This window comes from Diadema setosum, chromosome 5 (assembly GCF_964275005.1).
Source record: "Diadema setosum chromosome 5, eeDiaSeto1, whole genome shotgun sequence".
NCBI classification, from domain to species: domain Eukaryota; kingdom Metazoa; phylum Echinodermata; class Echinoidea; order Diadematoida; family Diadematidae; genus Diadema; species Diadema setosum.
Genome location: NC_092689.1, coordinates 38,989,852 through 39,010,947, shown reverse-complemented (window position 1 = coordinate 39,010,947; position 21,096 = coordinate 38,989,852). Strand labels below are relative to the sequence as shown.

The 21,096-nt window shown below is 36.8% G+C and overlaps 1 protein-coding gene across 1 annotated transcript in view; it reads right to left on the bottom strand.

Annotated features, from left to right (window-relative positions):
- Window positions 1-15,498, bottom strand: part of LOC140228905 (spondin-1-like) — an 84,750-nt gene extending 69,252 nt beyond the window's left edge. The window contains exon 1 of the mRNA XM_072309174.1: window positions 15,164-15,498. Coding sequence (XP_072165275.1) covers window positions 15,164-15,353 — 190 coding nt within the window. The 5' untranslated portion in view covers window positions 15,354-15,498. The remainder of the gene's footprint in view (window positions 1-15,163) is intronic.
- Window positions 15,499-21,096: the final 5,598 nt, after the last annotated feature.

Below are 21,096 nucleotides of genomic sequence, written 5' to 3'. Positions count from 1 at the left end.
ACTTAAATTGCGTATGGGCTATATAGCTGCTGAAATCTTGATGATGACCAATATCTGCATTTCAAGAAGACAAGTATAAAATTTGCAAACATGTAACCCACCATCCAATTACTGTTCTTGTGGAAGCTAAGAAAGTAAGCTGTACAAATGATTTTTTCATGTATGCATCAAACTAAATATCATAATCATTTTTCAATAGTTTTGTTGACCATATCACAAGTCACATAGATATTTACATATTTTTAATTGGGATAACACAATAGTCACATTGGCAAAGCTGCTAATGTAGCTAATTCTTGCATGATAAAGGTTGGATGGTCTGCATGTCTAAGTCCTAAACTGCAAGTTTCACACACTTTTGATAATAGGGTCTATATTATGAACATTTTTATTGAGTATAGTACCATTGTCATGTTCCTTTCCCAAGTATGTCCTCGGCTGTGTTTTGATGCTGAAATCTGTAATATACCAGCTTTAAAAATGACACCAATATAGTATTGTATTATTGTAAAGGCATTACATGCATGTGTGCAAGCTCAAAGTTTGCAGGACAAAATAGCTTGCTTCAATATCAGATACATAATCCAGATTTAAATATCCTCCAGACATATTCTGCAATTGATGTGCCAAGATCACTATTCCTATTCATGCACATGTATGAGTATTTTCTGCACTTAATACTACATATACATTGCTCATACTCTCTATATGTTATACATGAGAGTCATTAATAGGAACATCTTTATAAAATTGTTATTTTGTTCAGTCATCAACATCAATAATAATACAATTAGGAAATGCGACCATGCATTCTGTAACATATTACTTTTTGGGTAGTTGCTCTTTATAACGGTGCAAACTTTGATTAGTTTGCATTCATGGGGTCTGAAACCAAAGACTATTCATCATTTTGTGAGAGACATGTAACACGCTGTGTTAATATTGCCAAGGTGAATAATACATTACAAAGATACCTCATTAATCCCTCCTTTACAAGGGAGTCTTCTGCACTCTGCCCCAAGCCTCATATCTCTATGTTTCTTCTTGTCTTTGGAACTCCATCTCAGTCTTTCTCTCAAAATGGATATATATATCTATATCTATATATATATATATATATATATATATCCCCAATGTAAATGCACATCAATGCACTTATTCATTTCTTCTTGTTTGTTTGCTTTTCATCAATCTCTTTCTGTATTCATCAATTCCTATCAATGAAACCCATTGTTCCAAGAAGCCATATCATTACTCTTTTTCAGTGTGTGCTCTGGAGCACTTCTTATCACATTACAATATTTACTGCTTACTTTTAGTACTTTAGAAGGCAGAGATTGAACGAAATCCTTCAGCATTTTTTGTTGCACATCTCATAAATACCTCTCAATTGCAAGATTTTATGACTGGTTCTTAGGTTGGCAACAGATTCTTGAATGTCAAATTTCCTGATTTTCTACCCCAGTGGCAGACTTTTGGCGATTTCTTTCTGATTTCAGCAGACATGACTTTAACCAGTTCCGTATGATATTTTCCCTGCATAAGTTATACAGTGAAATCAAGAGAAGCCAATTTAATTAGACAAGACGACGACAAATCTGCAGCAAAAAATAAAACAAAACAAAAACAAGAGCCTGCAGGAATGCTAGAATACACACACAGACACACAGACACACACACACACACACACACACACACACACACACACACAAGAAAAAAAATAGGCACACAAGTATATTCACATCTGTATGTGAAGTATACAGAGTATGACATTATTATCACTCCTGCCCAGGCCATTCCAGTCCAAGAATGACTTGTGCTATCACAGGCGACCTTTTCATCCCCCAAGAGTCAATTTGAAGGTGGAAGATGAGTCTGTCATTCAAACTGACCTTGCAGTCTCTCTGAGTTGGAGAGGTATCGGTTTCCCTTACAAAATAGATTTTCTGACATCATGGTTAAAAACTTTGCCATCAATATCGGACATTTTGAGTATTGACTCCAGCTCTGAAGAGAGGTTGGCAAACTTGGGAGATATTTGCTTGATTAGGGTTGATCGAGACAATGGCTATCAGCTGCCAGGGGATATCTTCTCTTCTCCCTGCCGTAAGGATGCAATTATGAGTTATCATCCACTGAAGGTCACAACCTGCCAATCACTGCAAAGCAGGTGCATCTCTTGCTGACAACAGAATTTGAGAATATGAAAAAAGTATTCTTCTTCATCTGCCTTTTTCATTCAAAAATGAGAGAATAAGAGTTAGAGTTGGATAATATACATAAAACAAATAGGTAATTACAACTTTTTTCTGCCATGGGGGACAAAAACATCATATTTAGAAGTACTTACATTAAAGCATAATTGAATTTTTAATGAAAATGTTTAGTCTCATTTAAACATCAGTCATATTCTATCAATATGCCATGAATGTCTTACTAGATTACTCAGAGGCATTTTAATGAGATTCAATTTGATATGAATTATAGCAGGATACAAATCTCAAAATTTGCCTTGTGATCCAAATCTTTAAGATTTTTCCCAGTGTAGATATGAAAATCTCACTAAAGAGCATGATCAGCATTGCAATCCAAATCCCAAGAAATCATGTGATTATTTTGCAATGTATCATGATAATTTGCACAGTGGCAAGAGTGTGAAAGCTGCTGGAGCAAATAATCTTGAAAGTTTTCATCCCATCATTCAAAACACACATCACAACAGTCCACAAACTCAAGGGCAAGGGTCACCACTTTGGTGGATTTTGGGCATGCGCAGTTTGGTTGACAAGTTATCATGATCAGTAATTATTGGGATAATCCTGTCCATCTGAACAGGCATAAAAGATCTCTGTATTTGGGTGCTGATAGACATCCCGCTATTTTGTCTGTGTGAATGATAGTATCATATACTATGACATGCTCTAGTGATGCTGACTGATGAAGCACAACATGTAATTCAATATCTTGCAGACAAAACAAAATAAGCAGTTATTACTGTGCAAGCAGAACATGGAATCTATGAGATAATCTCAGAAGAAGTGATGAAAAGAACCAAATTAGAAATGACATTAGAATACATCATGTTGTTGCAAATTGCACATTGAAACTGCATGCAGCCTCGACTTGAAATTCATCAACCATGTATGGAATAGTTCCAAAACTTTTAAGCACTTGTATTCAGATGATTAAGATGAGCACTGGAAGCTGAATGAAGTTCATTTTGTACCATTCATTTAGGAAATAAAGGAAATAAATCAAACTCAGAGCTGGAAAGTAGTTGGCATTCACGAGAGGTGGCAGGCTGGGCAAAGTTTTGTCTTTTTTTTTTTTTTTAGTGTGGGCATATGTGTTTTCCCCTTCTCCATTAGCAAGTAAATTGGCTCCAAGATTGGGTAATCGGGTTACTGCACATTATCATGTTGTTTCAGCTTTGTCAGCACCAAGGCAGTGGCAGGAATGACAAATGCTTGATATTAGCCAATTTAGGCAGACAGAGTGTTATGGCCCAATTTCACATTCATGAACATGGCTGCCTTCATGAATAATGGCGGACGATTGTGGTCGCGAATCGTTCTCGTATGCAGAAGGTGTCATTTGCATGTTTATAGGAAGACACTTTTTTGCAGCAGCACAATCTGTACTTGAATAAATTTCAGCAAACATTACTTACTGCATTTTTTTCCTTTTCCATAAAAGAATAAAAGCACATAGAAAAAAAAAATTTCATATGGCAAAGATGCTTAATGGAGAAAAAAAAAACAAAGAAAAAATGTAAGTCTTCAGTCTGTTTAACAGGATTTTCTTTTAGAAAGACTAGAGATTGACTTGAAAGGTATTAAAGTATGCCTGGATCATGGTACATGATTGAATGTTGCAGACACCAAAGCAATTTGTGTATCAAAGATTTAAAGGTGTTTTATATCTTGTGCACGATAAGCATCTGGTCCTGGATACAATGTCACATGATGTATGGATGTGGTCCACTATTCCTGATGAAATATCCCGAGAAATCTACCTAATGCAACATCCACACCAATAAATCAACAAAAAGTGCCATAATTGTTCAATATAACTCACATTAATGTGACATCGGAGCTGATTTGAGAAAATGTTTTCACCTAGAGGAGATATGCATTAGATTGATAAAAAAAACAAACAAACAAACAAACCAAAAACTGTTATCAAACACAGCCTGCCTATGAAATGGAACCTGAATAATTGTTGGCCATCATAGAAGTCTGTAAAAGGTGGAAACTCTGGAAGAGACAACTATTCTAGTGCTTCCACAGATTATCCATTAAACTGCTTTAAAGGGTGTGTACAGTTCTGGTCGAGGTGAGGATTTAGCATTTACCGTTTTTCGAGATACTCAGAAACCACTCTATGAGATGTCAAAGAGCATGCAATTCTAAGGGGTATCAAAAGTTTATTTGATGAAAATCAGTTTTGAAATGGTTGTGATATCCAAAAACAAGGTGAAACAAAGAGATCCTAATAAAAGGTGTGGCCTGTCGCCTTTTATTATTTTCACTTTTTTTGATATCGCAGCCTTTTGAAGACAAATTTTCATCAAATAAATGTTGAATCCTTCTTAAAATTACATGCTCTTTCATATTTCATAAGAGGTTTCTCATTATCTCACTTAGGAATGTTAAAACATAAATCCCCACCTCAACCAGTACTGTGCAGTCCCTTTAAAAAAGGACATTTCTTTATCATCAAAAGTCTTTTTTTTTACATCATGTTCCAACTCTCTTGTTTCTGACTGATCACTCCTCACAAAATGTATGGCAGCAGGAATACAGAGGTTCAGAGCCCAAGACTACCAAGAGTAAATAGTGGACGTGGGTATGTTCAGAGCCAAGATGTGCGATATTCGGATGGTGAGTGAGATAGGGTGCTGATTAGATTTACACCATGAGAGTATTGGACCCGCCATAAATTGGGATAGACTCGTAAATGCTTTATTGTGGGTGTACGCAGGGTAAATACAGCCTCAGATATGTCTGGCTCTTCCACTGGGAAGGGTTGTGAAAGATACGACTGTGAGAAGGTCCTGGAAACGAAGACGAGAAGGGGAAGAGAGTACGGAGAATGAAATCGGATGGTGTGAGTCAGAAACGACTGGGAAAAAGATTCGTCTGGGAATGGCAAACGGTACAGATCTGACGTAAGAAAACAATTACAGCCAAATCTTACCCCACCTATGACATCAACGTCACGTCATCCACTTAGGGATCTATTTCAAGATGTTTCCTGCGCGCCATGGCGAATGACATACAGAATGACATTCATGTGGCTGAACTAGCCTCATTGAGTGTTATATACGGCAAGACATTGGACAGATAACTGTTATTCCTGCAACATTTGTCCTCAAGGTCAAATCATTTTTTTTTATAAGACTCAGTATGGAGGAGCACAAATTAAGCACTACCGGTGGGAGATATTCAAGAAAATTAATCGCTATTCGTTGTAGTGTGCAGGTCCAACGTAATCTGTTCAAAATCGTCAGGCATTGCAAGAGCCATTGATTGTCTTGGTCATCAAGCGCATTACAAAGTCTCACGTGTCAGTGTCCACGAATGAACAAAAGTGCACTGTGGACAAAATGGAGAAAACAAAAAGACATTTCGAAACAAGAAAATCAGACAATGAAGGACATCATAAACTCACAGTGCAAGATCTACAAATATAGAGTGTAAAATATTTAACATAACAGAGATAAAGAACAGAGATAGTCAGAGGGGTGGTCAACAGCATATCAAACTGTATTCACTATCTATTTTGCAAACATGATACATTATGATTGAAGACTTCTTAAATGGTCGAGAGGCTTACATGTATGAAGCACACAGACAACAAAAACTTCTATGAATATGATTTCTAGATATAAGCATTATGTGTACATGTGTTTCAAATCTATCTCGTAATATCTCCAAGATATGGAAGGAGTCTCGTACTCCCCTTCTTCCCCCGTGTGCTCATAGGAAGAAAATAGCTTGTGGGCAGGATTTAGGGTTGGCTATTTCTGCAAAATAATATCTCTCTGCTTCTAATCTCCTTGGGGACTCGATCCCTACTTCTGTGAACTCAATACCACAAATTGTTTGCTGGCTCCTCATCAAATTACAGCATTCAAATCCTTCAAAAGGGGCATCTCTGCCAAATGTACCGTTGATGCGCTACCATGAACAACCAATTCACAATCTCACACAGTATCACAGCATTGGATAATATAAGGTTAAACCAGAAATATTCGTGTGCATGAAATTTTGCAAATTTTGTGAGCCAGCTAGGATTTGTGAAAGTGAAATGCACATGAAAGTGTTTTTCTACACAATGCTTTGAATGCCCGTGGCAATTCACAAAAGTTTCATGCCGCAAAAAAAAAAAAAAAAAAAGGCCATCGACTTGAATCTGTGAAAGTTTCATGCCGTGAATGTATCTGGTTTTACAGAATATACTGTGCAGACACATCTATGTTTCTAATACCAATCTCTATTAAAAAGTGAAAAGCATTTTTATTCAAGTTCAACTTTAAATTCAATTTATTTTTTTCTCAATTTTCAACATGTTTAGCAGAACATACATACCACATGAATAAAATATGAAAGAGATAAAAACATTTATTATGGAACCTTTAAAACAATGAAATTTCTCTATAAATAATGAATTGGACTGCTTTGTATTACTATTTATGATGGGTTTCTGTCAGTATCAGGTGCAGCTGTGTCTTGACATATCATTGTCACCAAATTGTGTAATACCACTGCACAAGCACACTACTATACTGTATCATTCAATCTACCTAAATGCTGATTCAAAGCTATGTGGCATACATATGAAAGACAGAGCACATATTCATATTTTCATACACAGGAGGTACAGGAAACTTTGACATAAGTTCAACACTATATGTTTGTTGTGTACAGGCAGTTTGGTGAATCACTTTGTCTTTATCTGTGTTGAGAATGTGGAGACAGATCCTGCACTCCTCCATGAATCGCGACATACATCCCCGCATGGCCCAACATTCCGGGACCAGGAAATGTGATTGGACGAAATGCAATGCAAGCTGATTAAAAGTGAACTTATTGATGAGAAGTTGAGTGTCTTGCTCTCTGCCGAGATGGGTTAAGTCCCCTCATCGAGCAACTCACTCTGACGGTCGTCTTCGTTTCGATTCACCAAGACTCTTTTGGAGAGAGGGGGGAGGGGGAGAGGGGGTGGGGCTGGTAATTGATTGATGAAAAGACTTCCATTAGATGATGGATGAAGACGGATCCATTAGCTGACTGAGCTCCTGTTTGAGGTCCCAAGGCAAAGGATGCAGGGATCGGGGTTTGTGGAATCCTACCTGGATGCCTTCTTTTATCTTTCTTTGGTTCCGCCCACCGGAGCACAACCCCTCGGAGGCAGCTTCCCATCGATTGCAAAATCTTCTAATCCATAGATGCCTTCTTCCTGGAGGACGTGGATGCGGGGAATAACAAGACAAGGACAAGCGGCAGATCTTACCACTTCCCGCGTGGCTCTGCAGTTATATACTGTAGTCCTCAACCCTTTCTACATCAGCAATCATTGCCTCACATTACTATCTGATCATCCGAAAGCATTCACAGGAAAGCACTGACTATGTAAAACAATTGGCATTGTTCAACATAAACCTTTTTGTTTTCTGACAGTTTTTCACTGCAGGATTTGTGTGTGTGTGTGTTTTCTTCTTCTTCTCGTTTCATGATTCCCTGAATATATATATATAAAGGCAGTTCTTTGACAGTTGCTCTGGAGTTTCAAAATTTAAAATTTTTCTACTAATTTTTCGGAGCAGTATCTTAGTTACACATTGCACATAATGATATGAACACCGCATATTACAGAAAAAAAGCTATCACAAATATGTGAAATATTAAATGGAAACCTAGAAAATAATCCCTTGGTCAAATTCTTTATGATCATTATATATCCAAGACGAACAATGAAACAGTTCTTCCATAGTTCTCTGCAATATCTAATTGAACATGTGGTATTTCTTTATCTATACATTCCTGGTATTCCCTGGAGCTCAGTCTCCATTTTACAAAGTCATTCTTTGATATTCTGGAAAAGTCCAAGTCATAAATAACCATAAACCAGCAATGCTTTGTTTTGCCTTATTACAATATTTGATGATCAAGTTCATGCTCGGGGACATAAGATCTCAACACTATAACACCGAGTAATATGTTTTGCATGCGAGTAGCCAAAGGTGATATACTGCTTGAATTCAGGATGTCTATATTAGAAATGTTTTTTTCCCTGTTCATGCATAAAAAACAAGATAAGAACAGTAGAATAATATGAATACTTTGTCTAAAAATGCTACAATGCAACTCCATCTTCCTAAGCACAACACAGGGAAGATTCTTGGCCAATGCATATTCATCATCAGCTAGTACCGGAATTGCTCGAAGATATTGCATGCTAATGTACTACTCAGGTTATCCACCCCAAGCTCTGCTTATCACAAGACCAAAGAGAAAATGAAACTGTCAACTAGATAACAGACAGTGTTTGTCCATTTGAAAACAGTCTGCAACGTGGAAAGGAAGTATCGATTTCCTGCCAGTTCTTCCTGCTGACCTGCATCAACTGATCCAGGTTTACAGGTGTGCGAAATTAGAACCTAATTGCATACATAGAGCAGGCATGCTGTATTGAAAGGCTGGAGTTCTAGTTAAATCTGTTCTAATTCTTACAATCTATTGTCTTTTTTTTTTCTTCGAGTTTTTTATAATGTGTTATTAGAGACCCAAAAAAACATTATTGCAGCTGAGAATTAGAATTTATTATCAATTACTAATGAACACTAAAATGTATCTTGTCATGACATTTTACACTGACATGTCCAGACTATAGCTCCATTCAAACTGGGCATTTCAAACCAAATTGCTTGCAAGTGTCTAGTCTCTAAAATATCCCTGTTTGAAACATGCTTCTTAATAGCAACTTGAAAACTTTGGTAACCTTTTACCCTCCCTATTCTTTGGGTAACTCCTGTTTATCAAATGGCGATTCAAGAAAAGATTGGTAAACCTGTCATTGAAACTATGAAATTAACAAATGTTACCATGATTTGTGATGGCAAGGCATGTGCTTTTATGCCTGCATCAGTGTCATTGAAATGACGTCCATGCAAAGCTGGTTGAGATGAGGGAGTCATGATTTATACTTGTGATTTTAATTGGGGATTCAATAGTTTTCAGTTTAAATGGCAAATGGAGAAATGTATATTGATCTCCACTGGAATAATTAACCACCCCCCCCCCCCCATTGCATCACTGAGGATTTAGTGGGTGACCAAACAGAAAAGTCAGTCTGAAAGGGCTGTATGAGAATGTATTGTGAGAATCTCATTTAGGCGTCAAAACTCTACTAGCATAATGGAACTTTACACACAGCGATAAAACAGAATTAAAGATTAATCACTTGTTAGATCATGCTCTACATATACTTACTGACTAAAAAGTTTGCAGAATTTCGTCTCAGTTGACTTCAAAGAAATATCGTATAAGGCATCACATACTGACTCATGAGTTGCACTTTACTTGTAGATTATTTTCTACACATGAGATTGCAGGGATGTTGATGGTAACAGAGTGGTGGAGTTACAAGCAAAGCAATGTGTCTCATAGAATCCCAAATGTTTTGAATTTCAAACTATTCTGAGGATTTCAAATGGGGATATAGGGATATTTAGATATCTAAAGCAGATTTTCAAATTGTTCAAAGTCAATGAAAGAGTCTATGGCCAAATCCCATTTGTGCAGTTTTTCAGGTTTCAATGGTACTATAGTGGGCAATATATGATATTTATTTCACTTCATGTTACACCATCTTGCATACAACTGACCATACCTTAGCAGAGAAGTAGCAATTAAAATTGTACACAGTAAACATTATCTACTTTCCACCTTGGCATTACACATGATGATAGAATTGTGTTTACAGAACTCTTGATACTTACCAGGTAAAAATTTAAATCAGTGAATCATGTTCCACTTTCCAAGATTACAATACATGCTGAAAATGTAATGGATGTAGAAAATACAAGCTAAATATAGATCATGAAGACCTACTCTAGATGCAAGGAAGTCAATAACAGAAAAAGGCAATGGTACAGCAGGAAACTGCTGTAACATGTCAATATCCGCCTCCACATTTGGATGACAGTATGTATTTGTACTTTTCTGTTACATCGGATATATATATATATATGCAGTGCTGGGATTATGTATATCAAGTGCTTCAACCTACCCTTTATGTGCTCACGTCACAGATCATTTCAAATCCATGATTCACAGAAATTTGAGGCGGGGGAGGAAGAATTACCCTTGGTCTAGATGCAAGACTTTATCCCAGTTTTAAGATGTCATAAGCGATCAGCAGAAGTAAGGTCAAAGTGATAGAAGGGTGTACACTTAGTGGCATTTTATCATTACAGGCCCAGCATGTCTAGCCTAATTGCAACATGTGCAAAATGAATGCACTTTCCCAGTCAGACATGAAAGAGGGTCAACACAATAACACACAAATACACAAAAACCAAACACACATAATGCTATCATATATATATAATGCACTGGAAGTGATATACAGCAGTGCATATATACCCCTAATTATGCATATGTTTACAACAATCTTCAACAATATTTTTTTCTAGGGTAGATATGATTGATGGATATATTTTCCCAGTGAGAACCTATTCCAAGGCTTGTAAACTATTTTTTTTTTTTTTTTTCTTTCTGGCTTAAATTGACATTTTATCTCAGCATTTGCAAAAAGATAATTCTTCCAAAGACTCTGAATAATTTTCAAGTTCACAAAAAGAGCACCCATAAAGCATGCTGCCACACACTGCCTCACACTCAAATGGACGGAAGTGACAATGGCTTGTGAATTTTCTTTCCTCTTCTTTGAATGCTTCACCTGTCTTAAAGTTGTCTTATACACAATATCTTATTTCCTAAGTTACAAAATAGTAGTTTGTTTTAAAAAAATCATTCTGACAGCCAATTTGAGGGTTTGGATTGATGCAACGCTTGACATATAGCCTGCTATTTTGATACCAAAGGCCAGACAGGTGCCAATTTGCGGAGATTTGAGGAGTCTCGAAAAACAGGGGTGACTGCCTTCATGACCCACTGTCAAGCACAGAAGGGATCAGATTGCTCTTATAAAATCCTTACTTTTTCCCCTAAAATTCCTCTGCACTTTTGCGACAAGAGTGCCTTGCATTCAGACACCCACCCAGGTCATATCAGTCAAATCCAGGTGAGTTTTACAAGCGCATGTGAATCAGTGAGGCGGAAAGAAGCCAGTGACTGCTGTCTTCTGCCCATCCTTCCTCAGGAATCGGGAGACGGTTTCGCCCTCCATTATCCAAGCCGCAGTATAAACAATGGTCCATTACAAGATTGGCAGATAGAGTCTTTTAGGAGCCCCGAGATCAAGATGTTTGCTTAACTCCCCAGGATTACTATGTCTCTCCAGTTTTCTGCCCTCTGATAAAAGGCATAATGGTGGACACATTAAGGGCAGTTCAATAAGTGTACCATCATCACTCATGCCTGGGGCCCCTAGCGGCTAGGGTCTGGGTTTGTCACAACGGCTGGATTACTCGAGGGATAATTTTAGGCGCAATGAAATAAAGATAAATATATGCACAATTTGAGAAAGTAACGTCTGCTAATGTTTGCAATAGGCTACTCTGTCAGCTCTTGTCAGGGTAAATGAAGAATGCATCTAAAGAAGATTACAAGAAAAGAGGCATAGAGTCAAACATTTGGCTTTCCAGTCGAACTCTTCCAAGCTTTGGAGTATGAAGAATTGCTTTCATCTACGAAGCCAATTACACTCCAAAATAACTATTTATGTTGCCTTGAATAAGTTGTAGAAGTGTCATCAAAATCAGGCATGGAATAAGAGAGTCTAGAATTTGAAAGTGTATTTGTTTTCACAAAGAAGTGATAAAAGTCACAATTATTACATACAAAGGGTTTATTCAAATATTGATGACATCACCTCAAAAGTCACTCATTTTTCTGCATAACAATCTTCACAAAAGTTCCTTTCAGAAGGGATGAAATCAAAACATGAACAGAGGGTGTCCTTTGAATTAGGTGAAATTGAGTGACTGCTATGTTTGCTATAAGGTCATTTACATGGGGGAAGGGGTTGCAGAACTTTGCAAGATCTTCACATAATTTGTATGATATCTTTGTTTACAAAACCATGGAAGAGTGCTTTTGGAATTGGTTCTCGATCATATATCATCATAAACTTTTTATTTTATTTTATACATATTCCAAAAGAAAATGTGCCTGGAAGTAGGTGAGGAATATATTTCGATTCATGTACTTGTTACATGAAAGAGTGTGCATGTGTGTATTGAACTTTTATATCGCATCCAGTTGGAATAGGCCCTACAGCTTGAAGTATTACTGAGAAGCTCACAAAGTAGTGCTACAGCTTACTCTGAACAGCAATAGAGTGACTTCCAGTGTGCAACTGCTTCAATGTTATGGTCTTGCCAAAAATTTAAATCTAAGATATGAATGGAAGAAGTTCTTGCTTGTGAAACTGCCAGTTTCCTAAAATCAGTGAATCAATGTATCTGACTGATTAGTCTTCTTTTATCCATCTTCACTGTGACACTGCGATGCTAGTAAATCAATATATCAAGTATCTGTCCACAACAGGCTAATGTATATGCCTCTATACAAAGATGGCTACTTTAATCTCCACTGACATGTGATACTTATGAAGAACAAGATCAGTTTTAGTTAAGCCAGCATCAAGTTTACATTAAAAAGCAAAACAAAAATATTCCTTGACTGTTTTCAGAATTGTCATCGACTCAATCGACAATTGACTGAAAAAAATGGTCTTTTTTTTCATTGAATAGCACATTCAGACTGTGCCTTTGATACCAAAGATTTTAATGTTCATGGAAATTGTCCATTCATAATGAGCAAACTCCAGTTTCAGACCACCCTTCTGTTTTGTTGCTGTGAGTCTACAATTCCATCACAGTTTCTAGTGAGACAGAAAGGGTTAACGTAGGAAGATATGAGCATCCTTGTTTTCATTCCAAAATTTTAATCACCTACTATACCTTGTACATGTAGAATCTGAGATCACCCAGGTTGGAATATTTGTATGATATGGGTGAGGTGAAGAATTTTTTTTTTTCCCTAGTTTAAAATTCATAGGTTGGCTGAGAACGAGGAATGTTCTGGGAGGTTTAGGTTGACTTGAAGGGTACAATTTGACCTGTCATGTCAGCCAGAGGGCACAGCTCAGTGGAATTTGTGACTCTGCATAACTAAGTTTGCAAACTGAGCTCGTTGTGGTGTGTGCTTGTTTGCAATGCCAGCCTCGCTACCAAGGGAAAGAAAATTCTGCAGAAAAATATCACACACTGGTCATCAACTTCATGGACTTTATGTTGAGTTAACTTTCCTCTGCTTCTTAACACACTGAATATACATGAAGTATTAACTTTGCTCCTTTCAGCAGAGTATAAAGTACAATGATATAATTCTTCCCAATGAGAATACATCATCTGCAAAACTTTTCTGTCTTCAAAAAAATAAAAAAAATCATCTTTTTCTACAGCATAGGCATCAGTGTGAATGTAGGTAAACCAATTCTGTCTTGTCCAGTATATCCTACTTTAATGAAAAACTTGTGTACAGTAGTTACTGGGAGGCTTACATGTTATTTAGCTGGTCTGGTACTTGTTATAACCACTTATCACTTAACTCTATGTTATTGCAACAAGGACTCACACCCCTAAAAAGAAAATACAGCTTTGAATAGATGTCAGAAAAAAAAACAAACAAACAACAGTGATGCTGACGCTATGAAACTGTATAGCAGTATGTGTAGGCCTAGACCTTTTTTTAGAGTCCATTAAAATTACATTAGGGGCCTACTTTACTGATTTTCGACTCTAATATTAATTTTGAATGTGACTTGGAATCTTCAAATACTTCATTAATATTATTCATCTCATGATAATTGCATAGACATTGATCATTGTTCATTTGTGAAGTGATTGGGCAGCCCTTCTCATTACATTGTAGCTCTCTCTTTCCCCTCTTACCATTTTAAGACTATTGTTTTATGTGGAAATATACTTCAGGTTGTCATGATCTGTTTGAGGAATACCAACATCATGATAAAAAGAAGATTTGAAACTAAAAATCAGATCTTTAAAAAAAGACCTGTAAAGATGTAACATTTCTGCAGATAAATCATATAGGCCTATCACACGAACTGATAACAAGAGAACAAAATTACAGTTCAGCTGCAGACTTGTAAGGATTTAAAGACAATACGCACACTCATCAAAGAAGAATAAGACAGATTTTTCCTCAACTGGAGAGGAAACTCTACCCTATGACTGATTATGACTATAATTAAAAGGAGAGATGTGAAGTGGAACCTTGATGATTTCTGAACACCCAATGAAAAAAAAAGTTCAACTGCTGATCGAGTTTCTCCTGTCTGCACAATCAAAGTGATATTAGTCACCATACGTAAATGAGATAATATGATTATGACACTGCTTTAGATACAACTCCTCTACTGGCTGCAAACCTTTTGAAAATATTCAGATTATGTTTAGTCAGCAATCTACTGTAGGAGCTTCACTATTATTCTATCTTCAGAAGATCAATGAGTCAATTTTATAAAGTCTCTGATTATTGGCTTAAAAAAAATATCACTCTTGGTTAATTGGCAGTGATTATCAGAAGAAGTACTAGACTTTGCATCTGCTTTGGTCCTGTTAAGTTGAGGATTTATTATATATTGTATCATATAATGTCTACCTCTTTCCATCAATTCGTTGTCACCACTTTGTCAATGCGCTTTAAAGCTGGTTTTGGAAAAAACATAACATGCACCAGCTCAAATTTTTCATAGATAACGGCGATAGATATGATAACCAGCATTTAAGAGTTATACTGACAAAACAACAGCAACAAAACATATAACACGACATAACAGGTAAAAGTGTAGGTCTATACTACCAATAATAGTAGTACCGTGTCGATTTCCTGTCGCCAACCCCCAGCATGTCGCGTGAACCCATCGAACAGTGAACTCCACTTACCCCGGTATTGGCCGCCCGGAGTGTAGTACGAGGGCTGCCCGTCAATGCGAATCCTATAACCATTACTTCCAGACCTCTTGGAAACTCCTGATATCATCACCGGGTCGCAAGAATTCTCCTCCTGCGAGTAGGCAGTCCATATCAACAACACGACGATTAAAGTTCCGAATTTAAAATCGCACGTTCCCATATCTGACGCTCTAAGTTTAGCTCCAATTACTTTTAAAAGTGTAGGGACATCACAACCCAATAACGTAAAACCACACGAACAACTGGCGTTTAGAACGTATGCCACGATAGCACAGCACGCTCCTGCTCAAATTGGAGCTAGGAACCAAGTGATCACCAGCGCTTCACCAGCGGCGGTTCGAGTGAGGTGGTGGTGGTGGTGTCGATCTAGATGGTACGCGCATCGCTCGCCTTGTTGGAGGCTCCAACGAGCGGAAATGACTCTCGTTTGTCTTTGCGGGTAATGTGCGGCATGTTGAATGGGGAAATGGAAGAGGTGGAAAAACGAGCACGCGACAAACACTTCTAAACAATTCATAAGCCGTAAAGATGATATTAAAATGGATGATATAAAAGCGTGGAAAGCTATTGTTTACGTGGTCATTTGACTTGTCATGTTAAATGCTAGTATTGGACCATGGACCTACAACGTAGGTCCATGATTGGACAAAACCTTACACAGTAAGCCAGCACTTCCCTCCCCCTTTTTTAAGCGTATCTCTTTTTTTTTTTAATTCTTGTTGTTATTGATAGTCCTTGGTTTTATTTGTAGGTTGAATCTGGCAATATTGGCAAGGATCACTATTGCAAATCGTCGTAAACAGAGAACCCCACATGTCACGAGGCAGTTGTATACTAGTACTTGTGGACATAAGATTGCATTTGTCATAGCAACTGCTTGCACAGTCTGTTCACATTTGAGTACAGTTATAAGCATCTCGCATAATTATTGGATGATGACACTGATCGCAATAAAAGAGCCTTGGTATAAACGATTAAAGTATAATAAGGTATGCTTTTGTAGCTTTCTTATCAAATTCCTATCCTGAAATAAGGGGCTTTCTTAATTTCTTCTTTCTCCGTGTTCTTTATTTAATCTTCTTGATGATATTTTTTCCATAAATGGAAAGATCGTTTATTGCATATTTGCAATTTATATGGAAAGACTGTAAAATAAATGAAACAGAATGGTAACAAGTTTCGTTGAAATCAAGAGGATTATTCCATCAGAGGACAACTCTGCTTCATCTAACTGTACATACGAACATTCCAATACTATGTACTGGAAATCTGTTTTTCCTGCATCAATGTTTGCTATGTTGGGCAATCCTCGGTCAAATTAAACTTTCTGGTTGGCAGGACGACCTTTGACTCAAAGTTACGCATAAAATATGAATGTATGTAGCATGATCTGCAGATGGGAATATTGCATGGGACCATTGGTGGAGTCTCAGGTGTAGTAAGTTCTGTGCAATGTGATTGGCTCATCAGGAGACCACGCGACTTTATGGTCCTGCTGGTGCGGGCATGCACCTCAGAGTTCTGTGGTGAACAACTCTGCAATGAGCTCTGCGTAGAAAATAGACACACCATGCAGTTATGCGCACATCGTCATGATCTTTTCTTTAGTAATGTGGAAGAGATTTACTCATTATGCTATAGGGCGATTTTGAAGAAAAGATCAAAGATCCTGTGATCTCTGTATTTCACCTCCTTTATCCTTGTGAGTGTCTTGTGCTTTTAAAGGGATGGTTTATAATCTTAGTGTGAGATGGCAATAATAATGTTAAGGCTTCAACTGTTTGAGAGATAATTAGAAACAACTTATGAAATATGAACGAGCGCACAATTCGAAGAAGCATTAAACATGTTAAAAGTTTATTTGATGAAAATCGGTTTTGAAATAGCTCAGATATCCAAAAATATAGCAAAACAAAAGTGGTCCTATAATAAAAGCGGAGCCCCACCTTTTATTGGGACTTCTTTATTCTTGGATATCTCAATAATTTCAAAAGCGATTTCATCAGATAAACTGTTAATTTCTCTCTGAATGATATATTCTTTAATACTTCATGTAAATGGGTATTAATTCTTTCACAAAAAGTTAAAACCAGAATCGCCATCTCAACCAAAACTATCATCCCTTTAAAGTTCTGTGTAGGATGTCTTTTGTTTGGTTGTTTGTCTGTTTCGTTGCTGTTGTTTGTTTTACAAGGTTGCTGAAGCCTGCAGTGTAAGTGGAAAAGCTTCTTTTTTTTTCATGATATAAATATTCGAATAATTATGATATGAATGGTATATCGTTTTTCCCAATATGCAGTTAAACGAATTAAATTTGAAACATAGAATCGTTCATCGCGTCCCTTCTAAACAGTATATTGCTATACTTTCTGATTTCATCAGTTTTTGCTCAAACAGAAAATTATTGATTAACTTCTTGTCATGAAGTACACGCCCTTCAAACTCTTAAGATTTTACCCCTGGGGGAAACTATGTTTCAAAGTCAAACTTGCATATTGACAGAGGGGAGGCAGAGTCGTGATTTTTAGCAAGCTTTTACGGTGGATGTGCTGTGGTAAAATGTGTGGCGGAAGGGGGAAGAATGAGAGACAGGAGATGGGTTACGTCCACTGAGGGCGCAATAAAGCCACATGCCTGAAAACGGTGTTGACTCAATGCGCCATGTACATGTATAATGAAAATTACGTCGATATTGCTCTTATTACGATTTCATAGAACAACGATCCCGTGTTTCTCGACGGGCACTCTGCTTACTATGCCCGATGCATCAACAGTGATCAAGTCCCAAGTTGTTGTTGTTTCGTTGTTGTTGTTGATGATCTTGTTGTTGTTGTTGTTGTTGGTAATTCGGCTCGTCTCCTTCAAACGTTTACCTGTTCATAAAGGGGCAACTGAGTAAGGGTGGGATTTCACGGAGCACGCGAACGATTTGTGAAGGACGCGAATAACAAAATCCAACATTCGGAAAAGTTTTTCTCCGAATGTGTTCCGACAATGAAGCCGAAAACTATTCTTGCACAATCTGTGCGAAGTTTCCACGACATATGTGCGAATGTCGTGTGTATCATTGCTAAAGTACAGCATGTTACGTACACGAAGAACACGCGACGGAAATGCGAACAACGAAAGATTTTCAATAATCATGGGAGAAAATTAATGTACCCAAGGAGAGGTGGAAGCTGTCTTGAGATGAATTCTTTTTTCTTTCCTCTATTTCTCCTTTATTTTTCTCTCATTTCTCTATCGTGTGCTTGCCGACATTTTGTTTTTCCTAGGACCTATCTCCACTAGTAAAGCATTTGATTTTTTTTGCAGTTCCTCCAACATAATATCTATAGTTCAAATGAAATTTTACATATTTTAGATTAACTTTAAGTGTATACTGCGATTGATTTTTTTTGTATATCAAACATTTTTTTCTCTTTGCTAGTCTTTAATTTCTTTCGTTACTATAGTTGTTAATAATTGTTTGATGTTTAGATTTATGCTGCGATTTTTATTTGTAGAAAACGCATAGGTCATACATCCCCCAAACGTGCGATAAACGTTCGCGAGAATGTCTCAAAAGGTACGCCAACAGTTTGCGATTACGTCGTAAAATGATCGGAAAAACTTCGCAGATTTCGCGTAACATACGCGAGACATTCTCCAAAGTTTCGGAATCTGTTTGGGGTGTTACGAACATTTTGCGAACATCGCGCGTGTCTTGCGAAGGTCTTGCGCATATGACGAGGTTTTAAAGACACTTTCGAGAACAATTCACGAGCAAATCACGACCAAGTGTGCGGAAAAGGTTCGCAAAAAATTTCAAACTTTTTTGAAATTCTCGCCGAAGTAAAAACGACGTTCGCGAACAATTGACGATGCTTCCGAACCCTCACGTTTGTTTGGCGATCTTTTGCAGACTAAAATACGAATGCTGGATTTTGCCATTCGCGTCCTTCGCAAATCGTTCGCGTGCTCCGTGAAATCCCACCCTAATGAGTTTGGAGTAACAAAGAGTTTCATAGCAAAATGAGATAATTATATCGGCGATTAAAGCTGAAAGAAACAGAGAAATAATCAGAAAATATGGAATATCCTTGATCATAACTTCAAGCATATTCCTTGTTATTTAACGAGTGAGTCATCACTGGAAAGGTTGTAGTTTGCTCTATCTAATGATGGACTCTTTTTAGAATGATTAACTCATTTCGCGATCAAACTTTTCAAATATCTACTTGTTCAAACACAAAGGTATTTTTAAAGGGATTCCTTGATAATGTTTAATAAAAAAATGCCACTGTTGAATGTCATCTCGAGGCGCCTTCTATAAAAGCGTCGGAGCGCTGAATAAGACAAAACCTCAAACTAATGTTAGTTGTAATTTGTGCTTGTTTCTTCTTCCATCGTTAACTTTTTCAAGTCATGTCAACTTGAAAGGACCATATACTACATAATAAATGTATGCAATAAAGTACCGAAGTGATGATGTTGGCTAAGGTTCGTCATTCCAAAGGTTCGTTAATCCGATAATGAAATAAGGTTCGTTATTCCGAAAGTCTGCTGCTGCATCAATCTGAAAATGACAACATGGTGCGTTATTCTGAAGGTTCGGTCGTTCATCCGAAAACGAAATACGGTTCGTTTTTCGGAAGGTTCTACGCACCTTCTTTTCGTTTGTTAACGAACCTTATTTCACTTTCGGAGCAACGAACATTTAGAATCACGAACGTTATGTCATTTTCGGATTAACGGATCTTCGGAGTATCAAACCTCCACAATAACGCAACAAATGTTCGGATTAACGAACCCTTTTCATTTTTGGATTAACGAACATCTAGTTATAGGGAATTTGGGTGCTTCGGAATAATGACCCTTCCGAATAAAAAATTTCGGATTAACAAAAATTCGGGATAACGAACATCACCCGATGACAGTCTTTAATTGCAGGTTGGAATCGGGCTCGAGTCTCATGGTTTCCAGCAATGGCATTGTTCACAGATAATCGGACCAAGTGAGGTTGAATAAGTTTACATGGCGACGAATGACCATCAAATCACACTTTGTTACTCTTCTAACATGTAATACATTGTGCAACAAAATTAGGAATTTGTGTTTTTAAATTCTTTCTTTGTGGTTGTTTTTGAGAATTTTCGCGCTTAAGTCAGCGTCATATTTTGATAAACTATGTAACGAATGTAATTAAGTGATAATCTGCAATGCAACAAAATAGAAGTTCAGTGTTGATTCTTCTTGTTTTTAATCATCTTTCACGTTCGTCTTGTTAGTTTGATTTCAAATAAATGGTGCTGTAGATGTTCAGTATGTAATTATCAGTAACATACCATTGGGGCAAAGGACAGCTTGCCTCGCCAGTATTAACACGGCGCGCAAGATACATGCATATATAATTAAATTTCCCTACATCGCGAACGGACTCTTGTCAATACAGACTTGCAGTATTGACACCATTGTTCCAAGTCATTACAAAGGACGAAACTTGATTCCCTGATAGCAATTTGTTTGTCATCTGAATCTAACAAAACTGGGCCAACATTTTGTTGGGCTACACTACATTGGAGCACAATAATAACAATAATGATAGTGATAATAACGATAATAATTATGATAATAATAATAATAATAATAATAATAATAATAATAATGATAATAATGATAATAATAATAACAATAATAATAATAATAATGATAATAATAATAATAATAATGATAATAATAATAATAATGATAATAATGATAATGATTATAATAATAATAATAATAATAATAATAATGATAATAATAATAATAACGATAATAATAATAATGATAATAATGATAATGATTATAATAATAATAATAATAATAATAATAATAATAATAATTATTATTATTATTATCATTATTGTTATTATTATTAT